This window comes from Crocuta crocuta, unplaced genomic scaffold (assembly GCF_008692635.1).
Source record: "Crocuta crocuta isolate KB4526 unplaced genomic scaffold, BGI_CrCroc_1.0 scaffold154, whole genome shotgun sequence".
NCBI lineage: Eukaryota > Metazoa > Chordata > Mammalia > Carnivora > Hyaenidae > Crocuta > Crocuta crocuta.
In genome coordinates, this window is record NW_027530545.1 from 12727420 (window position 1) to 12750877 (window position 23458).

The 23458-nt window shown below is 34.5% G+C and overlaps 1 protein-coding gene across 1 annotated transcript in view; it reads left to right on the forward strand.

The window, feature by feature from the left end:
* Positions 1-8721: 8721 nt before the first annotated feature.
* LRP1B (LDL receptor related protein 1B) overlaps positions 8722-23458 on the forward strand; it is a 1854983-nt gene continuing 1840246 nt past the window's right edge. The window contains exon 1 of the mRNA XM_077767810.1: positions 8722-8899. Coding sequence (XP_077623936.1) covers positions 8722-8899 — 178 coding nt within the window. The remainder of the gene's footprint in view (positions 8900-23458) is intronic.

Here is a 23458-nt window from a genome sequence, read left to right on the forward strand (position 1 = left end):
GTAAAATAAATGAAAGTACTTTTTGTCATGCTCCTTCTATTCCCTAAAGAAAGACAAAGGGATATTAAAAAGGTGTGATTAAATGGCATTCTGAACCTTATTATTCTAAAAGCATAAAGGTATGATAGTGTAGACAGCTGAGTTGGTTTGCATTTTCAAAATTCTAAACAAGGTTTTTTCTACATTAGAGTTCAATGCCAGAGATAATTGTCATTCTTTCATGGAGACATTTAGTTGTAGAAAACACTAAAAGCAGTATCACATGCCTCATTCTCCCTAGGTTTTAAAGCAGAATAATATGAGAAACTATTTGACTTACTTTTGAAATAATATTCCTAAGAAGGAGTTAGTCTACCACTTGCACAGAGAAGTTAGAACAAATGATGGTGATGTTTTCTTGGGGTGGGGCTAGGAGAAAATAAGAGCAAAACTAAAATCTACTTCTGTAGCCAGTGTGCTGTTCAGCTGAACTGCATTTTGGTAGCTAAGACTTTATTTTAACCAAAACCTGAATGAAAACCTGTGATGCCACCTAACTGAAATGAAATGTGTTTTCTTTAAAGTAAGAGGGGAAAATGTTTTATTTTGATTTTGAAGTTGTAGATAAGAAGTTTCTTTTTATTTTAATATGGTCAATATCATGGTAAGTTAAAAATTAGCCTCTAGATACTCTCAGTATAGTGACATGAACTCCATTAAGCATGTTAAATACTAATCTCCTTGTTGAATTTTCCATTGAAGTGCTCATAGTGCACATCACTCAGAGACGTACATTTTCTTCCTGTTATTTTCACACAAGCAACCTTAATGTATACTTTTAATTTTAAAATAGGCATGTACACTTCCCTTAATTATCTTGTTCACCTCTATCACAGTTGGAAATAAAGAAATCATGTCTAGTACCATTTTTTAAGTCCTTAACTTGAGATACCTGTATTAGGTATGATTGAGTCTAACAGCCTATTTGCTCATAATGAAAATATTAATCCTATTAACCCTGCTTTAAAGAAGACAAACAATTTGTTACTAAGATCTCTTGGATTTAACAAAGTTATTATGACCAAAAAAGTGATTTTCTGGAACAATATTGAGTACAAACATTCTGTCTGTCCTATTATTCAACAATAATATTAAGTTATGTGTTCTAATTTTGATTTGAAAACTGTGACTATTATAAATCTGAAGTTTGTGGAGGAGGAGAGAGCAGAGGGAACCAGCTTCAGACCTAAAAAACCTGAATGACAGTTGCCTTTATAATATACTTGAGGCTATAATTTGGTTTCACTTGCAACCTACAAGCTTGAACAGTGTTTGATTCTAGAAACCCCCCAGCCAAATTTCAGGCATGGTAATTATTTGTCCTTTAATACATTTTATTTTCCATGAAAAATAGAGTATGCTACCTTTTCCAAGCTATTTTTTACGTTAGTTAGATGTGCCTTCCTAGAAATGTCCAAATTGATTAACCTCCTTAGTTTTGGATACACAGTAAAGACTGATAACAACAATCCTTTGACTCATCTCCTATAGTCTCTGAATATAGGTCAGTTTCTGGAGCTATCTATCTATCTATCTATCAATCTATCATCTATCTATCTATCTTTATAATGTTTTCTTTTCAAATAATTGTATGATAGTTTTCAGGTAAAGCCCAGTGAAGAGCACAGAAATTATTTCTTGTCATTTGCATTCAGTTTCTTTTGGCAAGGAAAAGCAGGGAGTTAAATTGGAACAAATTAGGATTGATATCCACCTAAAATATAAAATTGATGCTTTTTAAAAATGTAAATACATGCATTTAATCACAAGGGAAGACTGAACAACCAAAAATATTCTTGGTCATACTGTGTCTAAACATTGCTATTCATTATCTTCTATATTTCTTGTGTACCTGTGAATAATGCCTTACTACTTTTTGTTGTTGTTGTTGTTGTTGTTATTGTTGTTGTTATGTAGTACAGTTTTCAGTGTGATGTGAATGATACCTTTTGGTAAAGTCTATTTATAATGCAGAATGTAGCATTGGGACATCATAAAAGCATTTAATGGTCTTTCAACTATAATTTAACTTTCCCTGTATTCAGGCATAATATCACACATTTTCACAAACTTGATAAATATATCTAGGTCCAAATGTCACTATTTTTCTTCCCGCAAAGAGAGGCTTGACATAAAATTAGGGCATTGTGTTCTGGACTAGAGAGCTCCTTTTTGCATTTGAGTTTTTATTGTGATTAAATGTATAATTTTTGTAATAGAAAAACAATTTTAGAGAGCAAAAGACATTCCCTATATGAGAGAAATACAATTTTCTACTTAGAACAAATAAGTAATGTTTTGGAAAAGTTAGTTTTAGAAGTATTCTTTAAAGCAAAGTTTGGGGAAAAAAAGATAAAAACTCGATACCAAGTGTATTCTATTTACCACACACACACCTATTTGGCACTTACTCTGTGACAGGTACCATGCCCAAATGTAGCTGTTGACAAACTCTGAAGCCATTCCTGGTGGTAATTAAGCAAGGAATACTATGAGGAAACGTTTATTTTTTCTATTCTTTCTTCCTTTTTTATTTTATTCTTCTCTTTATTGTTTGTTTTTATTTTTAAATTTACTACGTAAGAAATATAAAAGGGATAGATTTCTAATAAAGGAATAGAAAAAATACTCTTATTATAATACTCAACAAGACAAAGCAAAACAATGCCTCCCCTAAAGTAAATACCACCCAAACAAACAAAAAAACCCAAGTTTGGCCAAAGATACTGTCACTCCAAAGTACTGGTTACATTTTAACAGCAATTCATTTTATCAAAATATACATATGGTACATTTAATATAATTCTGGTATCTCATCTTCTCAGTTCTCTGTACATTGCCTGTACCTAATCTCCACCCTTGTCATTGTATTATCCTGTGTACATCAGATATAGAAAAGTGTTCCATGTCGGAAGCACCAGAGAAGACCAGATATAGGACAGAGTAAATAATATCAAGGGAAGAAGTAAAAAGCCATTAGTCAGCAGGAAAACAAATTATCTCTGGGTACCTATTGTGAGGGAAAGCCCTTGCAAAACAACTATATATATATATATATANCTCTCTCTGATCCACCCCTGCTCATGCTGCCTCTCTCTTTCTCTCTCAAAAATAAATTAAAACATTAAAAAATTAAAAAAAAATAAAGTAGGAAATTATTCAACAGAGTGGATGAAACATTTAAAAGATTCCCAATTAATAGCTATAATAAAAATAAACAAATTAATTAAAGTTGAACCAGACTTTCTTCAGTCTTCTTTATGTCCTCTCATCCTATTGAATCCGTAACACAACAGAATCCACCAGCTTTGATTAATTTGTATTATCACTGATAACATTTCTAAATGTTTTGAATTCTGAACATTTCTGAATTTGCTGCTGAGTTCTAGATCAAAGGAAATATGATATGCTGATTGACTAAATGCTGGTAACAACACTCAATAAATTTGAATATATGTTTTGTGATTTCTTATTCAGAGTCAAATTTTAGCAGAAGTCTCGGGTCTCTCTATAAAACTTTATTTGTAAAGATGTTTACTCAGAAAGTACAGCCCTGATTTTAGTGGATGATCCCAGCAGTGGGATCATACCTGTGTCATAATGTGTCATACCTGTGGTTCACGCCAACATAGTTCCCACAAGAGCCTGGAAAGTCAGTCATTAGCAGAAAAACAATGTTTGATTTTGCCTTTAAGTTCTGTTTAGTGTAAGGGCCACGTCTGTTTTCTATAGAGTTATTTGCATGGTGCTGAGTAGAGTAACTGTTACATAATATGTAGTATTAAGTTAATAAATTAATTCAAAGTCCCTGGGCTACCACTCCTCTGAGCTAGGAAAAATCTAAAGGAATATCAACAAAGCTCAGTACATAACAGGACAGAGTCAGGAAACTATTCAAAGGCAGTTTCTGATATTAATAAGATGTGTGACATAAGAGTAGTCACCTTTCCTGTCCTTAACTTTTTCATCTATAAAACATAGTAAATTGGAAGAAATGATTTGAATGTTCCCTCCAGCAGCAACAATCTAGGAGTTTCTAATTAAAACTAAGGAGCATAAAGACAGCTAAAAGGACAGAAATCAATAATTTGCAGGTAGAAAAAGACTTCAAGGCTTATTCAAACAAAATGTATTCTGACCATGGACCACTAACAACCAACTCTCAGCATGAAACATTAATTCTATTTTAGCAGCTGGAGGTCAACCTGACCAATGGTATATGTAGTCAAAAAGCACTGAAAGCAACAAGTGTTATAAGCAGCAACTGACCTGAAATTCAGAGCTATTTCCACACAATTAAAGTGATAAGAATTTGATGAGCTTTTGGCATTTCTGTATTCCCCTGCTCCAGACACAAATGGATTGTATTATTACTGATTGTGTCTTCTAAAGACATATATAAAAAGCAACACAGGATTTATCTCTTGAGTCCATATCGTTGTTATTATTATTATTATTATTTATATTAATCAATTGTTGCCCAAATATGTTGTCTAAGTAAAAAGTCCTTTATTCGCTTCCTACTGTCAAAAGTTATCAAACAAGAGTCAGAGAAAAAATAAAACAATCAACTCATTAAGAACTTCTATTATTTATCCTCTGAAACTTATAATTGACTATCATTTGTCTTTTCACTGCAATATGTATATTTTAATGTATTTATAGATAATGACAGTAAAGATAAGGTGAGGTTCATGCACAGAGAAAACCTTATTTTGCCTGGAAATATTTTTATTTTCCAGGTTTAATTAGGTAATTGCATAATGCTTCATTTTCTCCTCAGGTATTCATACTACCTAATACTTCTCAAATAGTAGGAATTAAAGTTGCACCAAAATCTTATTTATCTTGACTGAATACCCTTGTCCTAGTTGAAACAGCAATATATCAAACATGTATAGCTATCAAACTTTTGAATGAAAGCTGTTAAAAATATGCATTAAAATGCTGCAGTTTGAGAAATAAAATGAATCTAAAGTTCTTTTTTCTTAGCGGTTTTGTCCAGAGTAGCTCTCTTTCAAACTTAAGCACTAATAATGTTTCTTTAACTCCTACCCCCCTGCCTTCCTTTTCCTTCTCATCCTGTGTCTGCAGCTGCCTGGCAACTTTTCTGTGTGGAAAGGGAACGTAGGCAGTCTAGTAGCCCTTGGAATGATAGCTGTAGAAAATCCTAGCAACCTGGCTCTCAGAACAACCCTACTTTACACACACCACTTCATGAGATGGATTGTTGGGCTTGGTTTGTTTAGACACACACCCTCCCCCTAACATGACTTCCAGGCATGTAGAGTATGACTAATTACTATCTATGGTAAAACAACAAAACAACAAAAACAACAAACCCAGTAGCAAAAGTAAATAATCAAGTTAGCAGAAATGAAATCTGATGTTTGATCACATGTATGCAAAGTGTGGCTCTAATTGAGAAGTATAAGATTACCACTGACTGATAATTAATATTCGTGTGTTGGTTTAGACCGGAAAGTAAGAATGATTGGTTCTACTTTGTTTAATTTATCTCAATGAAAGATTTCATAACATTCTATAGTTTGATGAATTAATTTATTTAACTTGTCATTGTTAATAACTCTGATTAGAATGAAGAAATTATAATGGGCCATAGAAACAAACAGTTTGAAGAGTAACTCTTGCTATTCTTTCTTCACTAATAATATAACTTATTAATTTTCTTTCTCACTAAAGCATATATGATGGGGAATAAAGTATTTCATAGAAAATTATACTTATGCTTCCCTTTTATTTATACTCCATTATAACTTGATGGTTATTCAAAACCTGACATGAATTATTTAATTTTAAAACTCGTGTTTGGTCTATATCTTTATAAGCCTAAAAGATTCTGATAAAGACTATCTCTTTTGATGAATTGGTCAATTTCAATGAAAAGCTACAAAGTGATTTAATGTGAGACAATTTTATCAATTTCATTTTGATATTGGCCTTATTTCAGCTTTAGACCATATGTCTATTACTAAATGATAAATATATGTCTATTAAGTTTAATTATTTACCTATTACTAGATAAAATGTTTACTATGTACTATTATGGCTTTGTGGTATGAAACTATGTTCTTATTATAATTCTGTTTTTAAAAATCTGCTTGACATGCATCTAAATGCATATGTTATGTCCACTTGGCCACTGAAACATGCCTAAGCATCCACTCTTCTACCCAATTACTGTGAAGTTTTTATACCCTTTAGGTCTTTGTTAGTAAATCTATTCACATTCCTAAAATAGGTCCCCAATTTTCTTTTGTAGATAGAATTAAGAATAATGCACAATTGATATTAAATGCAAGTCATCACCTTTCATTAGTACACTAACCTTTTACTTAATAATTAACCTTCCACAATTAGTGCCACTATTTTACACCACAATTTTGAGTCCTGTATCATTCACATATGACCATTTGATTTGTGATCACTAAAAAAAAAAAAAAAAATGTTTTGCTCTATTATTCTGATGGCAATGTGTGGACAATGCATCCTTGATTTTCTTCTATTCAGGGCAGTTAAAAAGTAAAGCAGATGATGTAAAAGAGATCATATGGCTTTTACTCTGCCTAATTTACTTAGTAGTTTTATTATTAGGAAGCACTACATATTTAGAATACAACATATTTAGAATATACATTAGAATACAAAATCTGCTGTGTATTCATTTCTCTGATTATCTTTCATAACTTTTCCCTTTTAAGAGTTGACAGTGGAATCCAGGGCTGGTACATACATTGCAGAAGCAAATGAGTCACTGATATTCAGTCATAGAACTTGAGTACATGGTAAGTCTTTGGTTGTTCTGTTCCTGGCTGTTTTCTTCTACCTTGCATTTCTGAGATGGGAAGTAATCAGTGATAATAGTAGAAAAGAAGCAGAATCTGGATGTCCTTGGCATGGTTTGTTAGCAGTCTTCATTTTATTGCCAAGACTTTAAGTGAGTATAGATTTCCTAATAGCTGGCCTCCTAGTTGACTGAATGAGATCATGTCAGAAAGACACCTACCTGCTTTTTCCCAGTGAAATAATAAATATTTCATAGAATACAGAGGTGTGTGGATATTTGAGAAGGAAATGTTTGTTACTTTGAGTATCATTCTAAATTTACCCTTCCTCCCCAACCCTAGTCCCATACTCTTTGAATTCTGCCACTCAGTCCAAAGTTTGTAAAGTTTTAGTATAAAGTAAAGTAGGATATATATTTCCTATATGGTATATCTTATTGTGAAACTGTAACAATACTAGGTAAAACTACACTTGTAACAACTTTAGAAGAGAAGAAATATGTTTCTGGATATTTTGCTCTCATGAACAGCTAGCTCATAGTGCTAACATTCATCTATATTGCTTCTATCAGTAAACTGCACAAAGTTCTTAAGGTATCTTTCATTTGCTTTTCAATCATCCTGTTCTTTAGTTTTGTTCTTATAGTTTCCCTTACATCCATTTCAAGTTTTAAAATATCAAACGTTAAACATTTTTCAACCTTAGTTCTTAGCCAAGAATTATGGATGTTACAAGGAAGAATAGGCCTGCAACTATTAAGATTTCTGAGTTCTAACTTCTTAGCTATCTCTAAATGTTTAGCTAAAATTTGGGGGTTTTGGATGATTATATTAACCTCAAGTAGTTATTAAAACAACTTTTTTTTTTTATTTCACTGATTCATGTTCATGCCTTGGATGGTTTGGTAAAGTTTTTAAACTATAACTGTACTATGTAGAAAAAGAAAAAGAAAAACAAAAAACCCAAAACAATAAAAATACTTAAAACATGTTTAAAATGGTTTGAGGAACCTTTTTAAAGAGAGAAATAGGCTGCAAAACAAACTGCCGATTCTTTGCTCTCTGATTCCCTGCTTAGGGACCTCTTTACATTCACTTTCCCTTCTTTTGCAAGGGGTAATGACTTTGGGGGTTGTTTTCGTGATTTTTTTTTTCTGCTGAGTCACTAAATTTTGCATCTTTGTCCCCAGATGCTACTCAGCATAAAACTTAAAAGAGCAATTCAGAAACATCGCATTTGTGTGTGGAGCAGAGGAAACCATTTCCCTAAAGAGAAGCTCAGTTACTTGGCTTGTCCTTCCTTCCCGGTAAGGAAGCTTCCTGGAAGAGAAGGGATCAAATCTGTTTTGCCGAGAGAAGCATCCCAGCGCTGTAGCTGATATTTCTGAGCTGGCTGTTAAATGCGGAGCTTCCTAGGCGGGCCTGGGTGGCTTAGCCCAATGCAGACGTCTCCCCCTTCGCCAAAGACCCAAATCCCTACAGAACCAGCTTTGGAGTTACTTTCCCTTCAAGGAGACCGACATAATTGTGATTTGTGGTGTTCTCAGTTCGCAGTGGTATTTTCCTGTTGTGTTAAATGCCTCTTACTAAGTAATAGATGTGATTTATGTGGACGACGGAGGGGTGTGTGGCGGATTCGGTGATTAATCAGTGAATTCCCATCCGCTGGCATCTCTCACTGCCCCTCTTTGCGTGATGTAAGATCAGACGTACCCTGCATTGAAAAGTCAAGACACACGAGCGGCTCGCTCGCGCTCACACACACTCTCTCCCTCCCACACGCGCGCATCCGTACACCTTTCACATCCTGCTCCAGGCAGGAGAAGGCGGACTGGCTGGGCTCATTGAGCTGAAGAATTTCCAGTGACATTTGCAAATGACGCTGCTCGATTTGGGGCTCCGAGCCGCCGCCGCCTGGCCGAGGGCGCCGCGGAGCAGTCTCCAGCGCAGGCTTCCTTACCGGGAGACCACAATGTCCGAGTTTCTCCTCGCCTTACTCACTCTCTCGGGATTATTGCCTATCGACAAGGTGCTGACCGTGGGAGCCGACCGAGGTAAGGAAATAGCTCCCTCCTGGTTTCCCCTTTCTTCCTCGAGCTTTCCTGCTGGGCGATGATGGTAGATAAGTGAGTGTGAAACTTAAGTCCTTGTGGCCCCGCTCCCCGGGACCGGTTGGCTACTGTATCACTGGCCTCGTGGGGGTGAGAGGTGCAGTGGGGGATTTCAGAACCAGGTGCCAGAGTCCTCGGCTTCCTCCCACCCCCAGCTTTTTCCTTTGGCCATTTACCGGNTTGGACTTGGACTGCGCGCTTCTGCCCGCGCAACCCAAGCGCTGCAGATGTTGGGATCAGAATTCTCTTTTCCAAGACTACCCTGCGCGCTGACTCTCATAGCTTCGAGCTTTTGCTGGCTCCGGATTCTCCGCGTTGTGTGTGTTCCCTCAACTTAGCTCCTGTTTAACTTCCCTACCTGCTGCACCCAGGGTGTGTGGAGGGGAGAAAGCAGCGACTCAAGCTCCTTTCGTTTCTGTAGCCCCTTCCAGAGGCTGACTCAGGAAAGATTCATGTCATCAGCGGAGAGGTTTAGCCTTTCAGGCGCTTCTGGGCGCAGGCACCTGCTTGAACTTGACTTTTTTGATTCTGAAGGTCTGTGACACAGCTCAGGGTACCAGGATTCGCTTACGCACTACTGACGTTTTGCCCTTGTTTTTTTGTTTTCTCGTTTTTTCTTTTTCTTCCCCAAATAGCTGATGAGTGGTAGTAGAAGTTGAAATGGGAATGTACATGGGGAGAAGAGGAGAGAGGAGGTGGGAATGTTAATAAATCTAGATTGTGTAAACTTTTGATCTGGAAACTCAGGAATCCCTGTGCAAGTTTGATGGTCTTTGACAACAGTTGCAAGGGTGAAAAAAGGAAAAAGAAAAAGAAAAGGTAGATGAATACTTGGGCCACTAGCATTGGAATGGTTAACTCCCTAAAGTAAAATCAGGGGTATAATTCATACACACACACACACACACACACACACACACACACACGTAATTTTGGTTTGTTGTCAATGTTTAATTAGAAAAAAAAAAGAGAAGAAAGATAGAAAGGATATCTGGATACCAGTGTCAAGTAAATAGACAAAATGTTGCATTGGGGAATTTAGTGATGTGTTTCTATGAAGTGAATTATGAACTGACTAAAAATCATTGCTTCATTATGGAAAAGAAAAAAATGGGAATGAATTGCAGTGTTTCTATCCAACCTGCTGTTGGCAACCAGTTTATAGTCGTTATAAACAAATGTTGAACGCATTTCCTTTACCACTAGTGAGTCTGATACTAAGTTCCTTTGGAAAATCTGACATTCACTGAGTGATAGTCTTTTAAGCATATCATTCCTACCTAACTATATAGCTTCTAAACTTGTCTTAACTTGCCTTGAAGTTGGTGTGGAATGGTTGAAAACTATACTGATAAAATGGAAGCACATAGCTCTAACTTGAAATGATGATGTCTTTGATCTGGAACAATCAGCTCTCAACCTTTCTTAGGAAGAATCTTTGAAGTTGGACCAGAGCAGATGAACAGAATGAAGCTTTTCAGCCCTGTGAGCTAGCAAAATATAATGGAACTGCAGACTCCTGCTATTGGGCTTTTTCTGATTGAGTCCCCAATCTCTGCAAATTTGACCTCATCTAGAGCTAAGTCCTCAGTGATTTGAGATGTGTTTATGAGAGAGTTGTTGCTGCAGCGATTAGAGCCAAAACCTGAAGAGAATTGTATATATCATAAAAAGTTAAACTATAGACCCTCAATTTTCTCCTGAGTTAGATAACTAAATAGCTAAAAGGATTATAATTTGGTACAGATTTAGTTCCATGAGGGATAGTGATATCTAAGACATAAACAGGACATATGGAAAAGGTTTGTTACTTTTATCCTAGAACTAAAGTAGTGTCATATATCACCATGTTAGCATCAAAAGTACTATTATCAGATAGCACAAGTAAAAATAGTTGTAGACCAACATTTTGCCACTATCATGTATATTTAACACAACTTTCCAAACTGTTCAAAAGGAGTTAAAATTGCCAGAGGTAGCTATCAAATGTAAAAAAGATGGGTCTCATTTGTAAAGAAAGTGTGGGGGGGGAGGGAGAGAAATTCTGTTTAAAGTTGAAAAAGAAGACAATGCTGCATTATGACAAACTTTCCCCAGTGAAATGCTGAAACAGACAATATAGGAATATAAACTCAAGAAAGAGGTTAATGAGATGTAGCTTTTTGCAAAGGCTTATGTCAATTGTCCTTGAAGGATAAAATAGGCATGTGAATTACACAGGTGTGCTTGTAGTGCAGGAGCTAGCTTCATTCCAGAAAATGAGAAATCACTTTCAGGTTCTCCAAATATGTACTGGGTAATGGGTGACTTCTTAAACTGTATGAATTAGATAGAAATACTTGGATTACCCTCTGCCTCTGTTGCTCTTTGGTTTGTAAGTTTATGAGTATAAACACAAACATTTTTTTTAAACAGAATAATACTTTAACTTATATGCTTGTGTTCAACCTACATACATCCACTTGTCCTAATTTCACATTGTTTATTTTCTTGCTTTATATTGATTTTGATATAGAGTTAAGATAATGTACATGTCAGTTCTTGTTAGATTTCATCACATCTAAAAAGGGAAACATCTTTGTAACTCTTAACAGCAAAACGTGAAGGATAGATCATATTCACTTAGCATCAACCAATGTGTCATATTACAATGTCATATCATATCAAAGTATTGCCTGATAGGGATTAAGACTTAAAAGGAAGTGTATTTTAAGTTGTCAAATTTTCTGAAAATAAAGGGGATTGAGAGATCTAACACTAGTCTCTTTTAAAAAAATTCCTGAGTCAGATAAGAAGGGGAAACATATTTCCAAATAATTAAAGTTCTTGCTGTTATAATCACTGAAATGAATATGTCCACAAAACCGTCTAAAAATGGCAATCATGTGTCCGTCAAAATTTTACTCTTCCTCCCCTCAAGGAAGAATGAACTATGACCCATGTATTCCACAAACTAAAGTTTTATTTTGAAGAATTCTCTGTAACCTTTGAGATTTTATCTTCTTCTCTCTCTTTCTCTTTCTCTTCTCAAGCTTACTTAGAAACTGATAAGAATGAAGGGAGACAATGGGAAAACAAAGAATAATTTCAATGTGTTTAAACACAAAAAATAATGTAAAAAGCAGAGAACAGACTAATGAGGGAAAGAAGAGATTAAAGTATATTTAGACAAAATAATAATTTTTAAAATAAATATTTTCTTCTCATTCCATACTAATTATCTTATGGAAATATTTGCAGTATAAAAATAATTTAAAGAAACTTCCATCAAGGTAAAGTTGGATATAATTAAACCTCTGAGAATAGGGAGATGCATAAGAATATTGCAGATAACTCAAATATTAAGAATGCTAGAAGTTTTAAGATGGAAGTGATTTTTTTAAGTGGAAGTGAAGGAAGTCTATCTTCTTAGAAGGAGTGAGGAGTGAGTGAAATAGTAAATATATTCTTAACGTGATATGACACTTTCTAAATGCTACTTGTCATTCACAGTAGAGACCTGCAGAAATTTTTAGTTTGCAAGTGTATTGGATCCAGAACATTAATTTCTTGCTATTTGCCTTGTCATTTTCTGTTCAGAGACTAGAGTATACCATAAAGTTAGGCTCTATTTAAGGTAACCTGGACTGAACATGACTTGGTCTTCTGCAATGATTGTAATGGTGAGGGGTCTCTACATCTTCCCTGCATTCTATATTTTACTATGATCATTTTTTTTTCATGATCAGACTATTAATTTTTATGTCTTAAAATGTGCACTCTCTTTTCTTCAATTCCTTCCTAGTAATAGGGATTTTGTATTGTAAAAAGTACCAACCAGTATTGAAAGATTTCTCTATCTTCTGTAGCTGTCTGTCAAAACAATTCTTGCACAAAGGAAACACTTGTCTTCCCTTTAGATAGATACATTCAAAGGAAGTAGAATTAATGCTAAAAGTTAAACATGATTGTACCAACATGATATCATTAGTTAAACTAATTTAGCAGTAAGTGGAACCCACTTACTATATAAATAACATATATACATATAAAATCTTCTTAGCCCAAAAATCAGATAGATTTTTTATATGAAATTTTGATTTCTAAATTCCAGAAAATATGTCTATCTTTGTGCTTATTGCCTCCTTGAAAAACAAAAATATGAAATGGAAGAACTTTCAGAATTATGTTTCAACTCTCAACATGCAATATTCTAATGATAAAATTCCATGTAACAAATATTTTGTTGTAGTAAAATCTGACAGTGGAGGATATAAATGTTAAAATGCTTTTGCTTTTGAAATACCTGTAATTATGATACCCTCTGTACTTATAATTTGAAGCAATGTTTTTAGCAGCTGCAATGCTAAACAAAAGTAAAGTAAAAGGTTGAGTCCTTTATAATAATGAGTTAACCAGAATATACTGGATCAAACTTCTATCAGGAAACCATCATGTTTACTCAAGGCAGTTCAAAAACTACCTAGAAGAAGAAATCTGGGTCCCTATATTTAATATAAGACTAATGGCAAAAAGCTACCTTGATGCACAGAGAGTACAAATAACAAGATGTTTTTGTTGTTTGGTTTTTGGTGGGCAAGGGTGGACAGAAATTAATCAATCAAACAGGAAAGTGTCGGAATACTTCTTATCCTCTTTGTTACATTCCATTGTGGATTGTTACTCCCCAAATTTAACCTATATGAAAACCCATTAAACAGAGGCATAGGGATGAATAGAGGTACAGGCCTTGGGGGGCATTTTCCAGTTGTTTTGTTTTAGAAGGAGATCTTTAGAGTTTGTTAATTCCTTTGGGGGAGGCAACCGTTCTATTATTTCAACATTCATTATAAAACCATGAACATATCTCTAAAAATTAGAGTTCAAAAAGTTACTTTTGGACTAATTTCAATATGTGCCAATGAGTCTATTTACATCATTAGCTTTTGAAAAGTATTGTGCTTGCCAAAATATTTAATCCCTGTTCTCACTATTTTGTACTCCCTCAATTGGATAAAATGTCAATCTCTTCAAGTACATCTGAGCTCTTTATGTTATATAGAAAGAGGAATGAAGCCTTCAGAATATTTTGTAACACATCAGAACAAGTAAGCTTAGACTTCTAAAATTTATATATATTTTTTTCTAGTAGAAGTTTTTCTGCTATATAAGTTGCCTTCACAATTTTAGATCTATATTTTCTCCTCATAAATGATTTGGTGGCCTCCCTTTTTCCCTCTGGCATAACTACAAGGCCAAGTTAGTAAATATGTATTATTTATTGCTTTGTTCTGAATTCAGTGATGCCAAAATATTCTTTCTCTCTTTCTCTCCATCCTATTGATTTAGGCTATCTCTATTCAAAGCCAATTATTTTGACTGAGACTCCTGACTTGACTAATTGATGAAACTGACTTGTAACTAAATGGGAATCAAAGTATTAGGTAGAAGCCAGTCAGATGTGATAAAATAATACAACTGATCTTGCATTAAAAGTCTAAAGTTGAGCTTTATAGAAAAACATCAGTAATAACACATTACCCTGAAAGGCTTATCCATTATATCTATCTTCTATCCTTTGCAAAGTAAGTCATATGTGCCTATGTCTTTATTCCTGTCATAACGGGAATTTAATATTTTTTAGTAGTAATTATATATTTTTATCACAGGTTACAATAAGAACCTACAACACTATCAGAATGTGATGAGTAGTACATGCCCTGAATTCATTCATTCTCAGATAATTACTTTATTCAAAGTAATTAGAAATTTATTATTTTTCATCATTGGCTTTTTTAACTGATTTATTTTCTCATTTCGTAAAATATTTTTTAAATATTAAAATATATTCCTAAATGTTATTTCAAAGTCAAGGCTTTATCTCAACACAGGATATATGGTAGAAATCATTGCCATGATAAAATGGACTAAAGGATTTGGTGTGTTTATAAATGTGACTATAATAACTCTCATGCAATCACATTGACTTAGTTTCATTGCAATTAGGTTTCCAATTATGGTTAAAAGATGCAATGGTGTGTTTAAATAAATGGGCCTATTCATTTGTTGTTGATTTCTTTAGTAGGTCAGATTCTTATAAGTACCACCAGTGCAAAAGGCTAACACTTAAGTTGGTAATGATTGTTTTACTTATATTGTTTAATGGTTCTCCCCCTCATATACATTGAACAATATATTATATACACTTGAGATTTCTCAAATATTTCAAAATAGTTGTAAATATGCAACACTTGTCAAAGGTATCTTTACCTATAGAAACAATGAAAAGTAATTTTAATTAATACATTCTTACTGTTTACTCTTATTTTTCTCAGACATAGTCATGCATCGATGAAAGTTTCCATTTACAAGTGAATAATATTATAACTATATATCCTTTATAGAAAACGAGTTGAGAAAATACCTTTTCACATGAGATTCCTTCTAACTTTATTAAGAGAAAAAATAAAAGAAAAAGAAAACTTGAAGAAGATAGAGTGTGTTGCCTTGCTAAGATGCCAGCATTACATTTTATCTCACAAGGTATTCTTATTAACAGTCAGACATCTCTTCCTGAGATGCATGCACCTCATTGTCCTGGCTGGCTTAGCCTTCAGACCAAAGACAGCTATTGTTGAAACACGACCTCATTTTAGTCGAAAGAATACATTTCTTCTTTAGGTAAGATCAAGGTACCACAGATCGTCTCTTGTTTTATTCTTACAATCAATAGGACATCTCTTCCTAACTTTTCCACATTACATTGACATTCTTGAAGACTTCCAAGACAGCTTAACTTTAGAAATATGAATACATAATTCCTTAAGAATTTTTCTACCGCTGAGTTTTTCTTTAATGACAATTTGTCATCTTAGCCCTTTCTTCTTAAAATGAGAAAAGATAGCTAAAAATGGGGATGAGGAGAAGAGAAGAAGTGAAACTTGGCTGTGGTTGCTTGCTTTGAGTGTTCCTAGGGTATTTTAAGATATTTGTGAAAGAGAAAAACTGTGGGTATAAGGCTGATAACAGAAATGGGTTTAGAATGATCTGTTTTCCTTAGAAATTAGGATGTGTAGGAGAGGAAGGACAAAAATGCTAAGACAGAGTGCATTGACAGAAAGCATTTATTGAAACTTCAATCCACACACACCAAATAAGTATGGCAATTGGGAACCTCAGACTTTTGCTAAAATATGCATTCTAGAAATTTAAAAAAAAATTGGTTTTTAGATTATCTAAGACCTTGTGTGCATTTCCTAAAGCTTTTAATAGTATATTTTATTGGTATGAAAATGTTAAAATAGAAAGTATGCTTTATTAAAATATTCCACTTTATTCAACTCTATTAATTTTTAAGACATTTTCTCATAATTAAGCTCTTGAAAGTACAGTGATAATGATGCCAGCTCATGGGTGAGATTTTTGCCTCATCAGGTGAAAATACTATGATTGTAGCTACTGGGCATTCATATTCCTGAGATTTTATTTTTAAAAAAGTAACTAAAATTTATAGATAGAATTATTAACTCAAAATGCAGGCCCTTTTTCTGTGTCTTTGTATTGTCATTATTTTAACAAAAAAACTAGGAGTTCACCAGCACCATAATGCAGATAATGTTGATGGCTCATAATACTAGTGGCATACAAATCTTATTTGGAGGGAAATGTGAACATTTACTCCAACACTGGCCAACATTTAAAATAGATAGAATTTAGAATTTAAACATTCTGCATCTGCATCCTTGGATATAGCTCTTTTTTTCCACTAGGATGTTTTCTCCCTATTTGTACTTGTTAAGGATATTGTCAACTATTTTTGAATTAATTCCAATAGCATAAGAACCAGAATCTTAGCACTTTTTCCACTCTTCCTACTTGCTTTCATTGCTGGGAAAGCATAAAATTATGAAGGGCATGAGTCTTTTCTCTTGTGTGTACTTTAATCTGGGTGCCTGTGAAAGCACCAGAAGAGTTTTACAGAAAACCATTCCAACCAACTTGAAAAAACAGACAGTTGTGTCTATTGCACCTTCCATGAGTGCAAGGACGATAATGTATGTGAAAACAAAATGCATCCCATATCCCACTGTATAACCAGAATTCCCTTACATTTTCAGGACACTTTCTTTTCTTTTCAGTTTTTTTTTTTTTTATTTCTCTGCTGAAATTATATGATTCCTGAAGCAATCCATGTGGCTGGTGGTCCTTCATTTATACATCCACTCATTCAACAAAGTGGAACAAATATGTATGGGGCACTCTTCTAGGGGTTGAGAATGAGGAAAGTGAGCAAGTTAGATAATGTAACTGGTTTGATTTAGCTTACATTTTAGTGCAGGAGGAGACATTCAGCAAACAAACAAATAATATGTTTTAAGAAGAAATACAACTAAATAATGTAATCAAGAGAAGTGATTGGTGATTGTAATCATAGAAGGCCTTTAGAGAAGGATGACCTATTTGCTGAGACAAAAGAATGAGAGGGTACAAGTATGAGTAGTTCTGAAGGAGGATCTTTCCATGCAAACACTTGTGAGGTAGTCAAGAATTTGGTATTTTAGAGAAAGAAAGGCTGTGTGTTTGAAGTGAATTGTGTGTTTGGGAAAGAGGAAAACTGAGGAAAGAAATATTTATGATGTAGTCAGAATAGATCACACAGGACCATGCAAATCAAGGTGAGGCATTTGGGTTTTGTTGTGATTATAATGGGCAGCAATTGGATGTTTAATCAGAGGTGACATGAGACAACTTAATTTTTAAGAGCTCATGCTTGGTGTTGATGAATAAAGAAAGATAAGAAGGAGACAGTGATCCAGTAAAAGGGTTATCATAATTATCCTGGAGAAGGATGTTGGTAGCTTAAATGAGGGGATAGCTGTGTATATGAGGACAAGGTAGAGGAGCAACTCATATCTTTAATTTAGGAAGATTTTCTGTAACACTAAATACAGCATCAGCCAGTGTATTGGGAAGATAAGCCATGAAATACAGCCTCAAGCTATTATCTTTCAAGGTAAGAGTTAACATTGTAGAGAATTTAAAAATTAATGCATTTCTCTTTGCAGCACCTTTAATCGATTTGTTTGCAGCATGTTTCTAAGTGTAAAGCATGTGATGGTCACGTGTGGACTCTGCAATATTCTTTACCTTATTATCTTTTCCCTTATATTTCAGAATTACTAGTACCATCTTCCCTACTTCCTCATGTTTTCCCATACCATATCTGCAGAATTGAATTAGTAGAGTCAGACTCATAGTATTCTTTGGGGGCTTAGTTAAAATAATGCACTTAGTTACATTCCAGACAGTAAATCTGGCAGGAATTCTCTTTTTTTTTTCTATTATTTCCACTGATCTAAATCAATGTAATAACAGAAGGAATAGGCATTGGACAGTGTGATAAAGATTCATTCGTGCAATTTTTTTTTTTTTCCAGAGAAAACTCTGGCATTTTCAGAGTTTTTAAGAGTTCATTTTCATTGAACCCCAAATTCTTGACATAACTGAGAAGAATTTGTTCTGGTAGTTGAGTTCCTACTAATGAATATTTGATTAAAGGGAATATTGTGAGTGTGATGCTATTGGCTGTACTCATTACCCTGCCTCGAAATTCCAAGAAAACTGTAGAAAGGAAAGAGGTAGTGACAGTAAGTGGTGTATAATCTACTGGGTAAGCATTTATGACCTAGATATTTCTCTTTGTCAGTCAGGGCCCTTGGATTATTCTGTATTTATCCACACATTCATTGAATAACTGTTACAGTAAGTACTATGTACCAGTCAGTGTGATTTATAGACTAGAGAAAGAAACAACTAAACAACAAAAACCAGGACAAGCAATGAAACACTAGTTTAACAATTGTGCAAGTTTGGATTTTCAGGGAAAGATTGCTTCTGGCTATAAAACAAACTTATTTGGGTCTATTGAGTTCTTGTTGGAGCTAGAAAGGAAAAAGAGTTGAGGAAAGGAAAGAGAGAGAGAGAGAGGGAGTGGTATTATAAAACTGATGGAAAAGGAAAAATATCAGAACCCAGGAGGTCTGTGAAAGTGAAGAAAAGATTACAGTGTTTGAAGGAAATGCTATTTTTGTTTAGTTTTATTTTTATTGGGGCACCTGGGAGGCTCAGTCAGTTGAGTATCCAACTTTGGCTCAGTTTATGATCTCATGGTTCGATCCCTGCATCAGGCTCTGTGCTGAATGGTAGGTCAGAGCCTGGAGTCCGCTTCAGATGCTGTGTATCCTTCTCTTTCTGCCTCTCTCTGCTCATGCTCTGTCTCACTCTGTCTCTCAAAAATAAATAAATGTAAAAAAAAATCTTAGAAAAGTTTTATTTTATTTATTTTGAGAGGGAGAGACTGTATGTGTGAGCACAGGCATGGAAGGGACAGAGAGAGAAGGGGAAAGAAAATCCCAAGCAGGCTCCACACTGTCAGCACAGAGCCCTGATGCAGGGCTAGATCTCATGAACTCAGAAGATCATGACTTGAGCCGAAATCAAGAGTTCAGATGCTTAACCGACAGAGCTACCCAGGTACCCTATGAAGGAAATACTATTAACATGAAGTATATCAATATGAAGAATATTAATATGAGTTACTCTACATCCTAAGTTAGAGATTGCTTCAGGATTTGATTCCATTGTTTTGTTTTGTTTTTTTTCTTACTCTTTCTCTTTGGCTCTCTTACCTGTAATTTATTTACCTTGAGAAGAAGTCAAAGATTGGTTTTAAAACTTCATATTCACATCTACATCCCAGAGTACAACTTAGCCCCCAAAATATTCTTACTCAGTTTCTTTTTCTGTTATAGAGGTCATCTAGTGCTATAAAAGCAACTTGGAGTAATCAGCATTTTTGACACTCTTTACTTTATGTTGCTAGCAATAGCATTGTAAAGGAAATACTTCATGTCATTCAAAGAAATTATGTTGCAAAAGCTACCTGATCATTACATAGAATGTTTAAAAAGATAACTTGCTTTCTTAGTTTTCAAAACAATACATCTTTCAGTTAAAGAAGGAAAGACCTAATACTAAAGACATTAGGTTAAAATAAAAAGAGCCAAAGCTCAGACATTTAAAGTTTTAGAAATGCTTAAATAAGATATTGAAACAACAACAACAACAAGAAAGATATTGAAACAAAAGATTTCAACCAATTTATTTGTTGTATAAAGAGCTTACATGCAGGTTTAGTAGACATTTGCTAGATGCATGCACTGAAATCATATTTGTGTATGACTTCAAGTTCAGTACATTTTTCATTCCCATTGTCAAAAGCCCCTTTAACAATTTGGTTCCAAAATTTTCAGTAGTAAAATCAACATTATGCCTAGAAATAAGTTAAATATGAAATAAACACCAAAATTTTATTAAATTTTAGAGTGAACCAAATGAAATTTGACGCTGAAAGATTTTGCATTAATATTTAATCTGGGACTCACTGTAAATTTGTTTGCTGTATACTTTAGCAAAGGGGTGCCAAAAAGTTTGGAAATAAATTAATCTGAGTAATTGAAAACAGCAGGAAGGGGAAGGGTTACTTGTGTATTTGTGGGTACGAGGCATGATTTATACTCCCTGACTACAGAACTCTCCTCACATCACACAGAGGTCTGCTGAAGGGCTTTTCTTCTTTCATAACGAAAGCACTATGGGAAAAAGTTCAAAATAAGTATAAGGGAGTTATTTATATTTTAGGTAAAGCAAAAAAATAATTACTGACTGCATGCTCAGAATAAAAGGCATTGGGCAGGAAATGTTGTGACCCCTTGGAACAGACTTAAACCTGTTATAAAGAGCCAAGGAAAATAAACAAAGCTTATTCAGATAACAGTTAAGCTGGCAAGACACCTGAAAAATCTAGCAATAGCAAAAAAATCGCTTAAGTCAAAAATAAACTTTCAGAGATTGAAGCTACTTGAATCCACCAAGATTTAGAGATGAATGCCAAAGAGGATTAGTAAAACTCTCTTTCTAGTGAAATTCAGCAGTAATGGCTCTATCTCCAAGTCTCAAACTCTTGCTTGAGAGTCACTATGTGAGTGAACTCGATATGCAATATAACATTTTCTTAAAAAGCAGGAAATTACATAAAGGAAACTGAAGCAGTAATCCTGCCCTCTTCCCTCCCTCCTGTAGGCGAGAGGAAATTATAGGCCACATTTATTCTGTAGTTTCACAGAACAAAATAGATTGACTATGGCTTCTGAGATCCCCAGTTCCAGAAAAGACTGCTTAGGACTTCTTTTCTCATTGTGTTAAGTAATGGCACTCAGATGTATTTGACTGAACTTTATGAATTAAAGAGCAAGATGTAAAGCAAGTTTTGCAAACACAAATGCATACAGGAGCAAGGCTAGTCAGAAGGTGCCCTGAGTGATGTGTAAATTAGAGAACACCCGCATCGTCCAAAGAGGCAGCTGAGCAAATTGTGGCCTTGGGTGAATGTGGGCCAAGGTTTACCAGACCTTTAAATAGTTTAAGAGTGGCCCAGGATCAGAATTTTTATGCACAATGCCTTAAGTTTTAAGTATTGACCGTCAAGATAAAAAGCAAAACACACACACACACACACACACACACACACACACACACACTATATTATAGGGGTGAAAAACACAAGATGATGAATTTAAGTCTAACCCAGTCTAACAGCCTGCAACTCACTATGGAATCCTTCAGTTACAGGCATCAACCAATAGTTAGGGTTACAATGGAAAGACATTTTACTGGGTGCATTACAGACAAAAGGTGCCCTTAGAGAGCTGAGCATAATGCCTTGAAATTTAGAGTGCATAATTGTTATAGTGCATGGCATGGGAGAAAATACCAAAGAAGAATTTCAACAGTATTATGCATCTCTGCCTTCAAAATTTCCTCTCTCCTTTGAGACATAAAGGGAGACTCGGGGAAAAGAATATGGGTGCAGAGAAAATTCTTAAAGACCACACAGAAAATTAATGCTATTAGACCCAATTGTCACTTGAGGAAGAAACATGCCATTGATTGTCATGGATGCTCTCTTAATAATGGTGAGGGAATGCTATATGGATGGTTTCAGTCTGCCTCAGCATTCCAGGGATCTCATGAAAAATATTTTACATGATAAGTAACAGTCACATGGTGAAAACAACATTACTCTGCCACACACATCATTATTGAAATGTGGAATAAAAAAAAAAAAGAAAAGAGTGAAAGGTAAAGAAAAATATAGTGAAGGGAAGATAGCAGAGATATGATCCTAATGGGTAGACAGTTCTCATGCTGAGACATAAATGAGATCACACTTAAGTTTGTGTTTCATCTTCTCTTTCTTTGGGAAAGCTGTGACTTAGCAAGAACCTAGTGTGTACTCTATTTCCATATATTGTCTTTAGATTTCACACCTCTGTTCACATAAGAATTAGTATATCCAAACTGACTATTGGAACACACTTTAAAAAAACAACTTTTTATTTTGAAGTAATTTGAGAATTTTAGAAAACACATATAATTAGTACAGTATATTCCCATACACCCTTCACTTAGCTGCCCCTAATGTTAATATATTATGGAACTATAATACAATTATTAAAACAAAAAAAATAACATTGGTACAATAGATATTATTAACTGAACTATAGACTTTTTCTGTATTTTACTGGTTTGTCCACTAATGAGTTGCTTCTATCCCAGCATTCAGTCTAGGATTCAACATGGCATCAAGTTGCCATATCTCTTTAGTTAAACCTCCAGTTTATGACAATCTTTCTGTCTTTGATTTACCTTCATGACTTGGGTTTATTTTAAATATCCTGGACAGTTATTTTGTAGACTGTCCTGCAGCTTGTTTTACCTGTATATCTCATGGTTATGCATTTTTGACAGGAGTGTACATAAGAAATCTGTTCACTGTATCATATCAGGAGATACATGTCAATATGCCTTATAACTGATGATGTTTACCGTGACCACTTAGATGAGATGATGTCTTCCGCATTCTTTCTACATTTATTAATTGGAATTCTGTAAGTAAAAACCCCTCCTTCTTTCCTTCCTTCCTTCCCTCCTTCCTTTCTTCCTTCTTTCCTTCCTTCCTTACATCAGTATAGACTCTTAGGTATTGAGTTTATTATTTGTTATTATAATTCAGTACTATTATTGTTTATGTTCTTGATCAAATTATTCTACTTTTGGCATTGGGAAATCTTTCAGATTGGCTACTCTGCCCTGTTGAGATATCCCCATCCGTTTTTGAGCATTTTCTTAATTTCTAACACTGCCAGAATGATTCAGACTCACCGTAATTTTCCATTTTTGCCCTGGAATCAATCACTGCTCTAGAAAATTTCATGGAGTATTGAAATTGCAGAGACTTTTAAACAAATTGTTTTCTTCCATGGCAGAAGGTTATCTTAAGGATGGCAAACAATTGCAGGAATAATTCCTTTACTGATCTGTTTCAGTGGTCCAAAAGATATCACTTGTCTCAGTTCTTTAATTTTAATACAGTAATCACTGCTTTGGTTGATTATCTGCTGA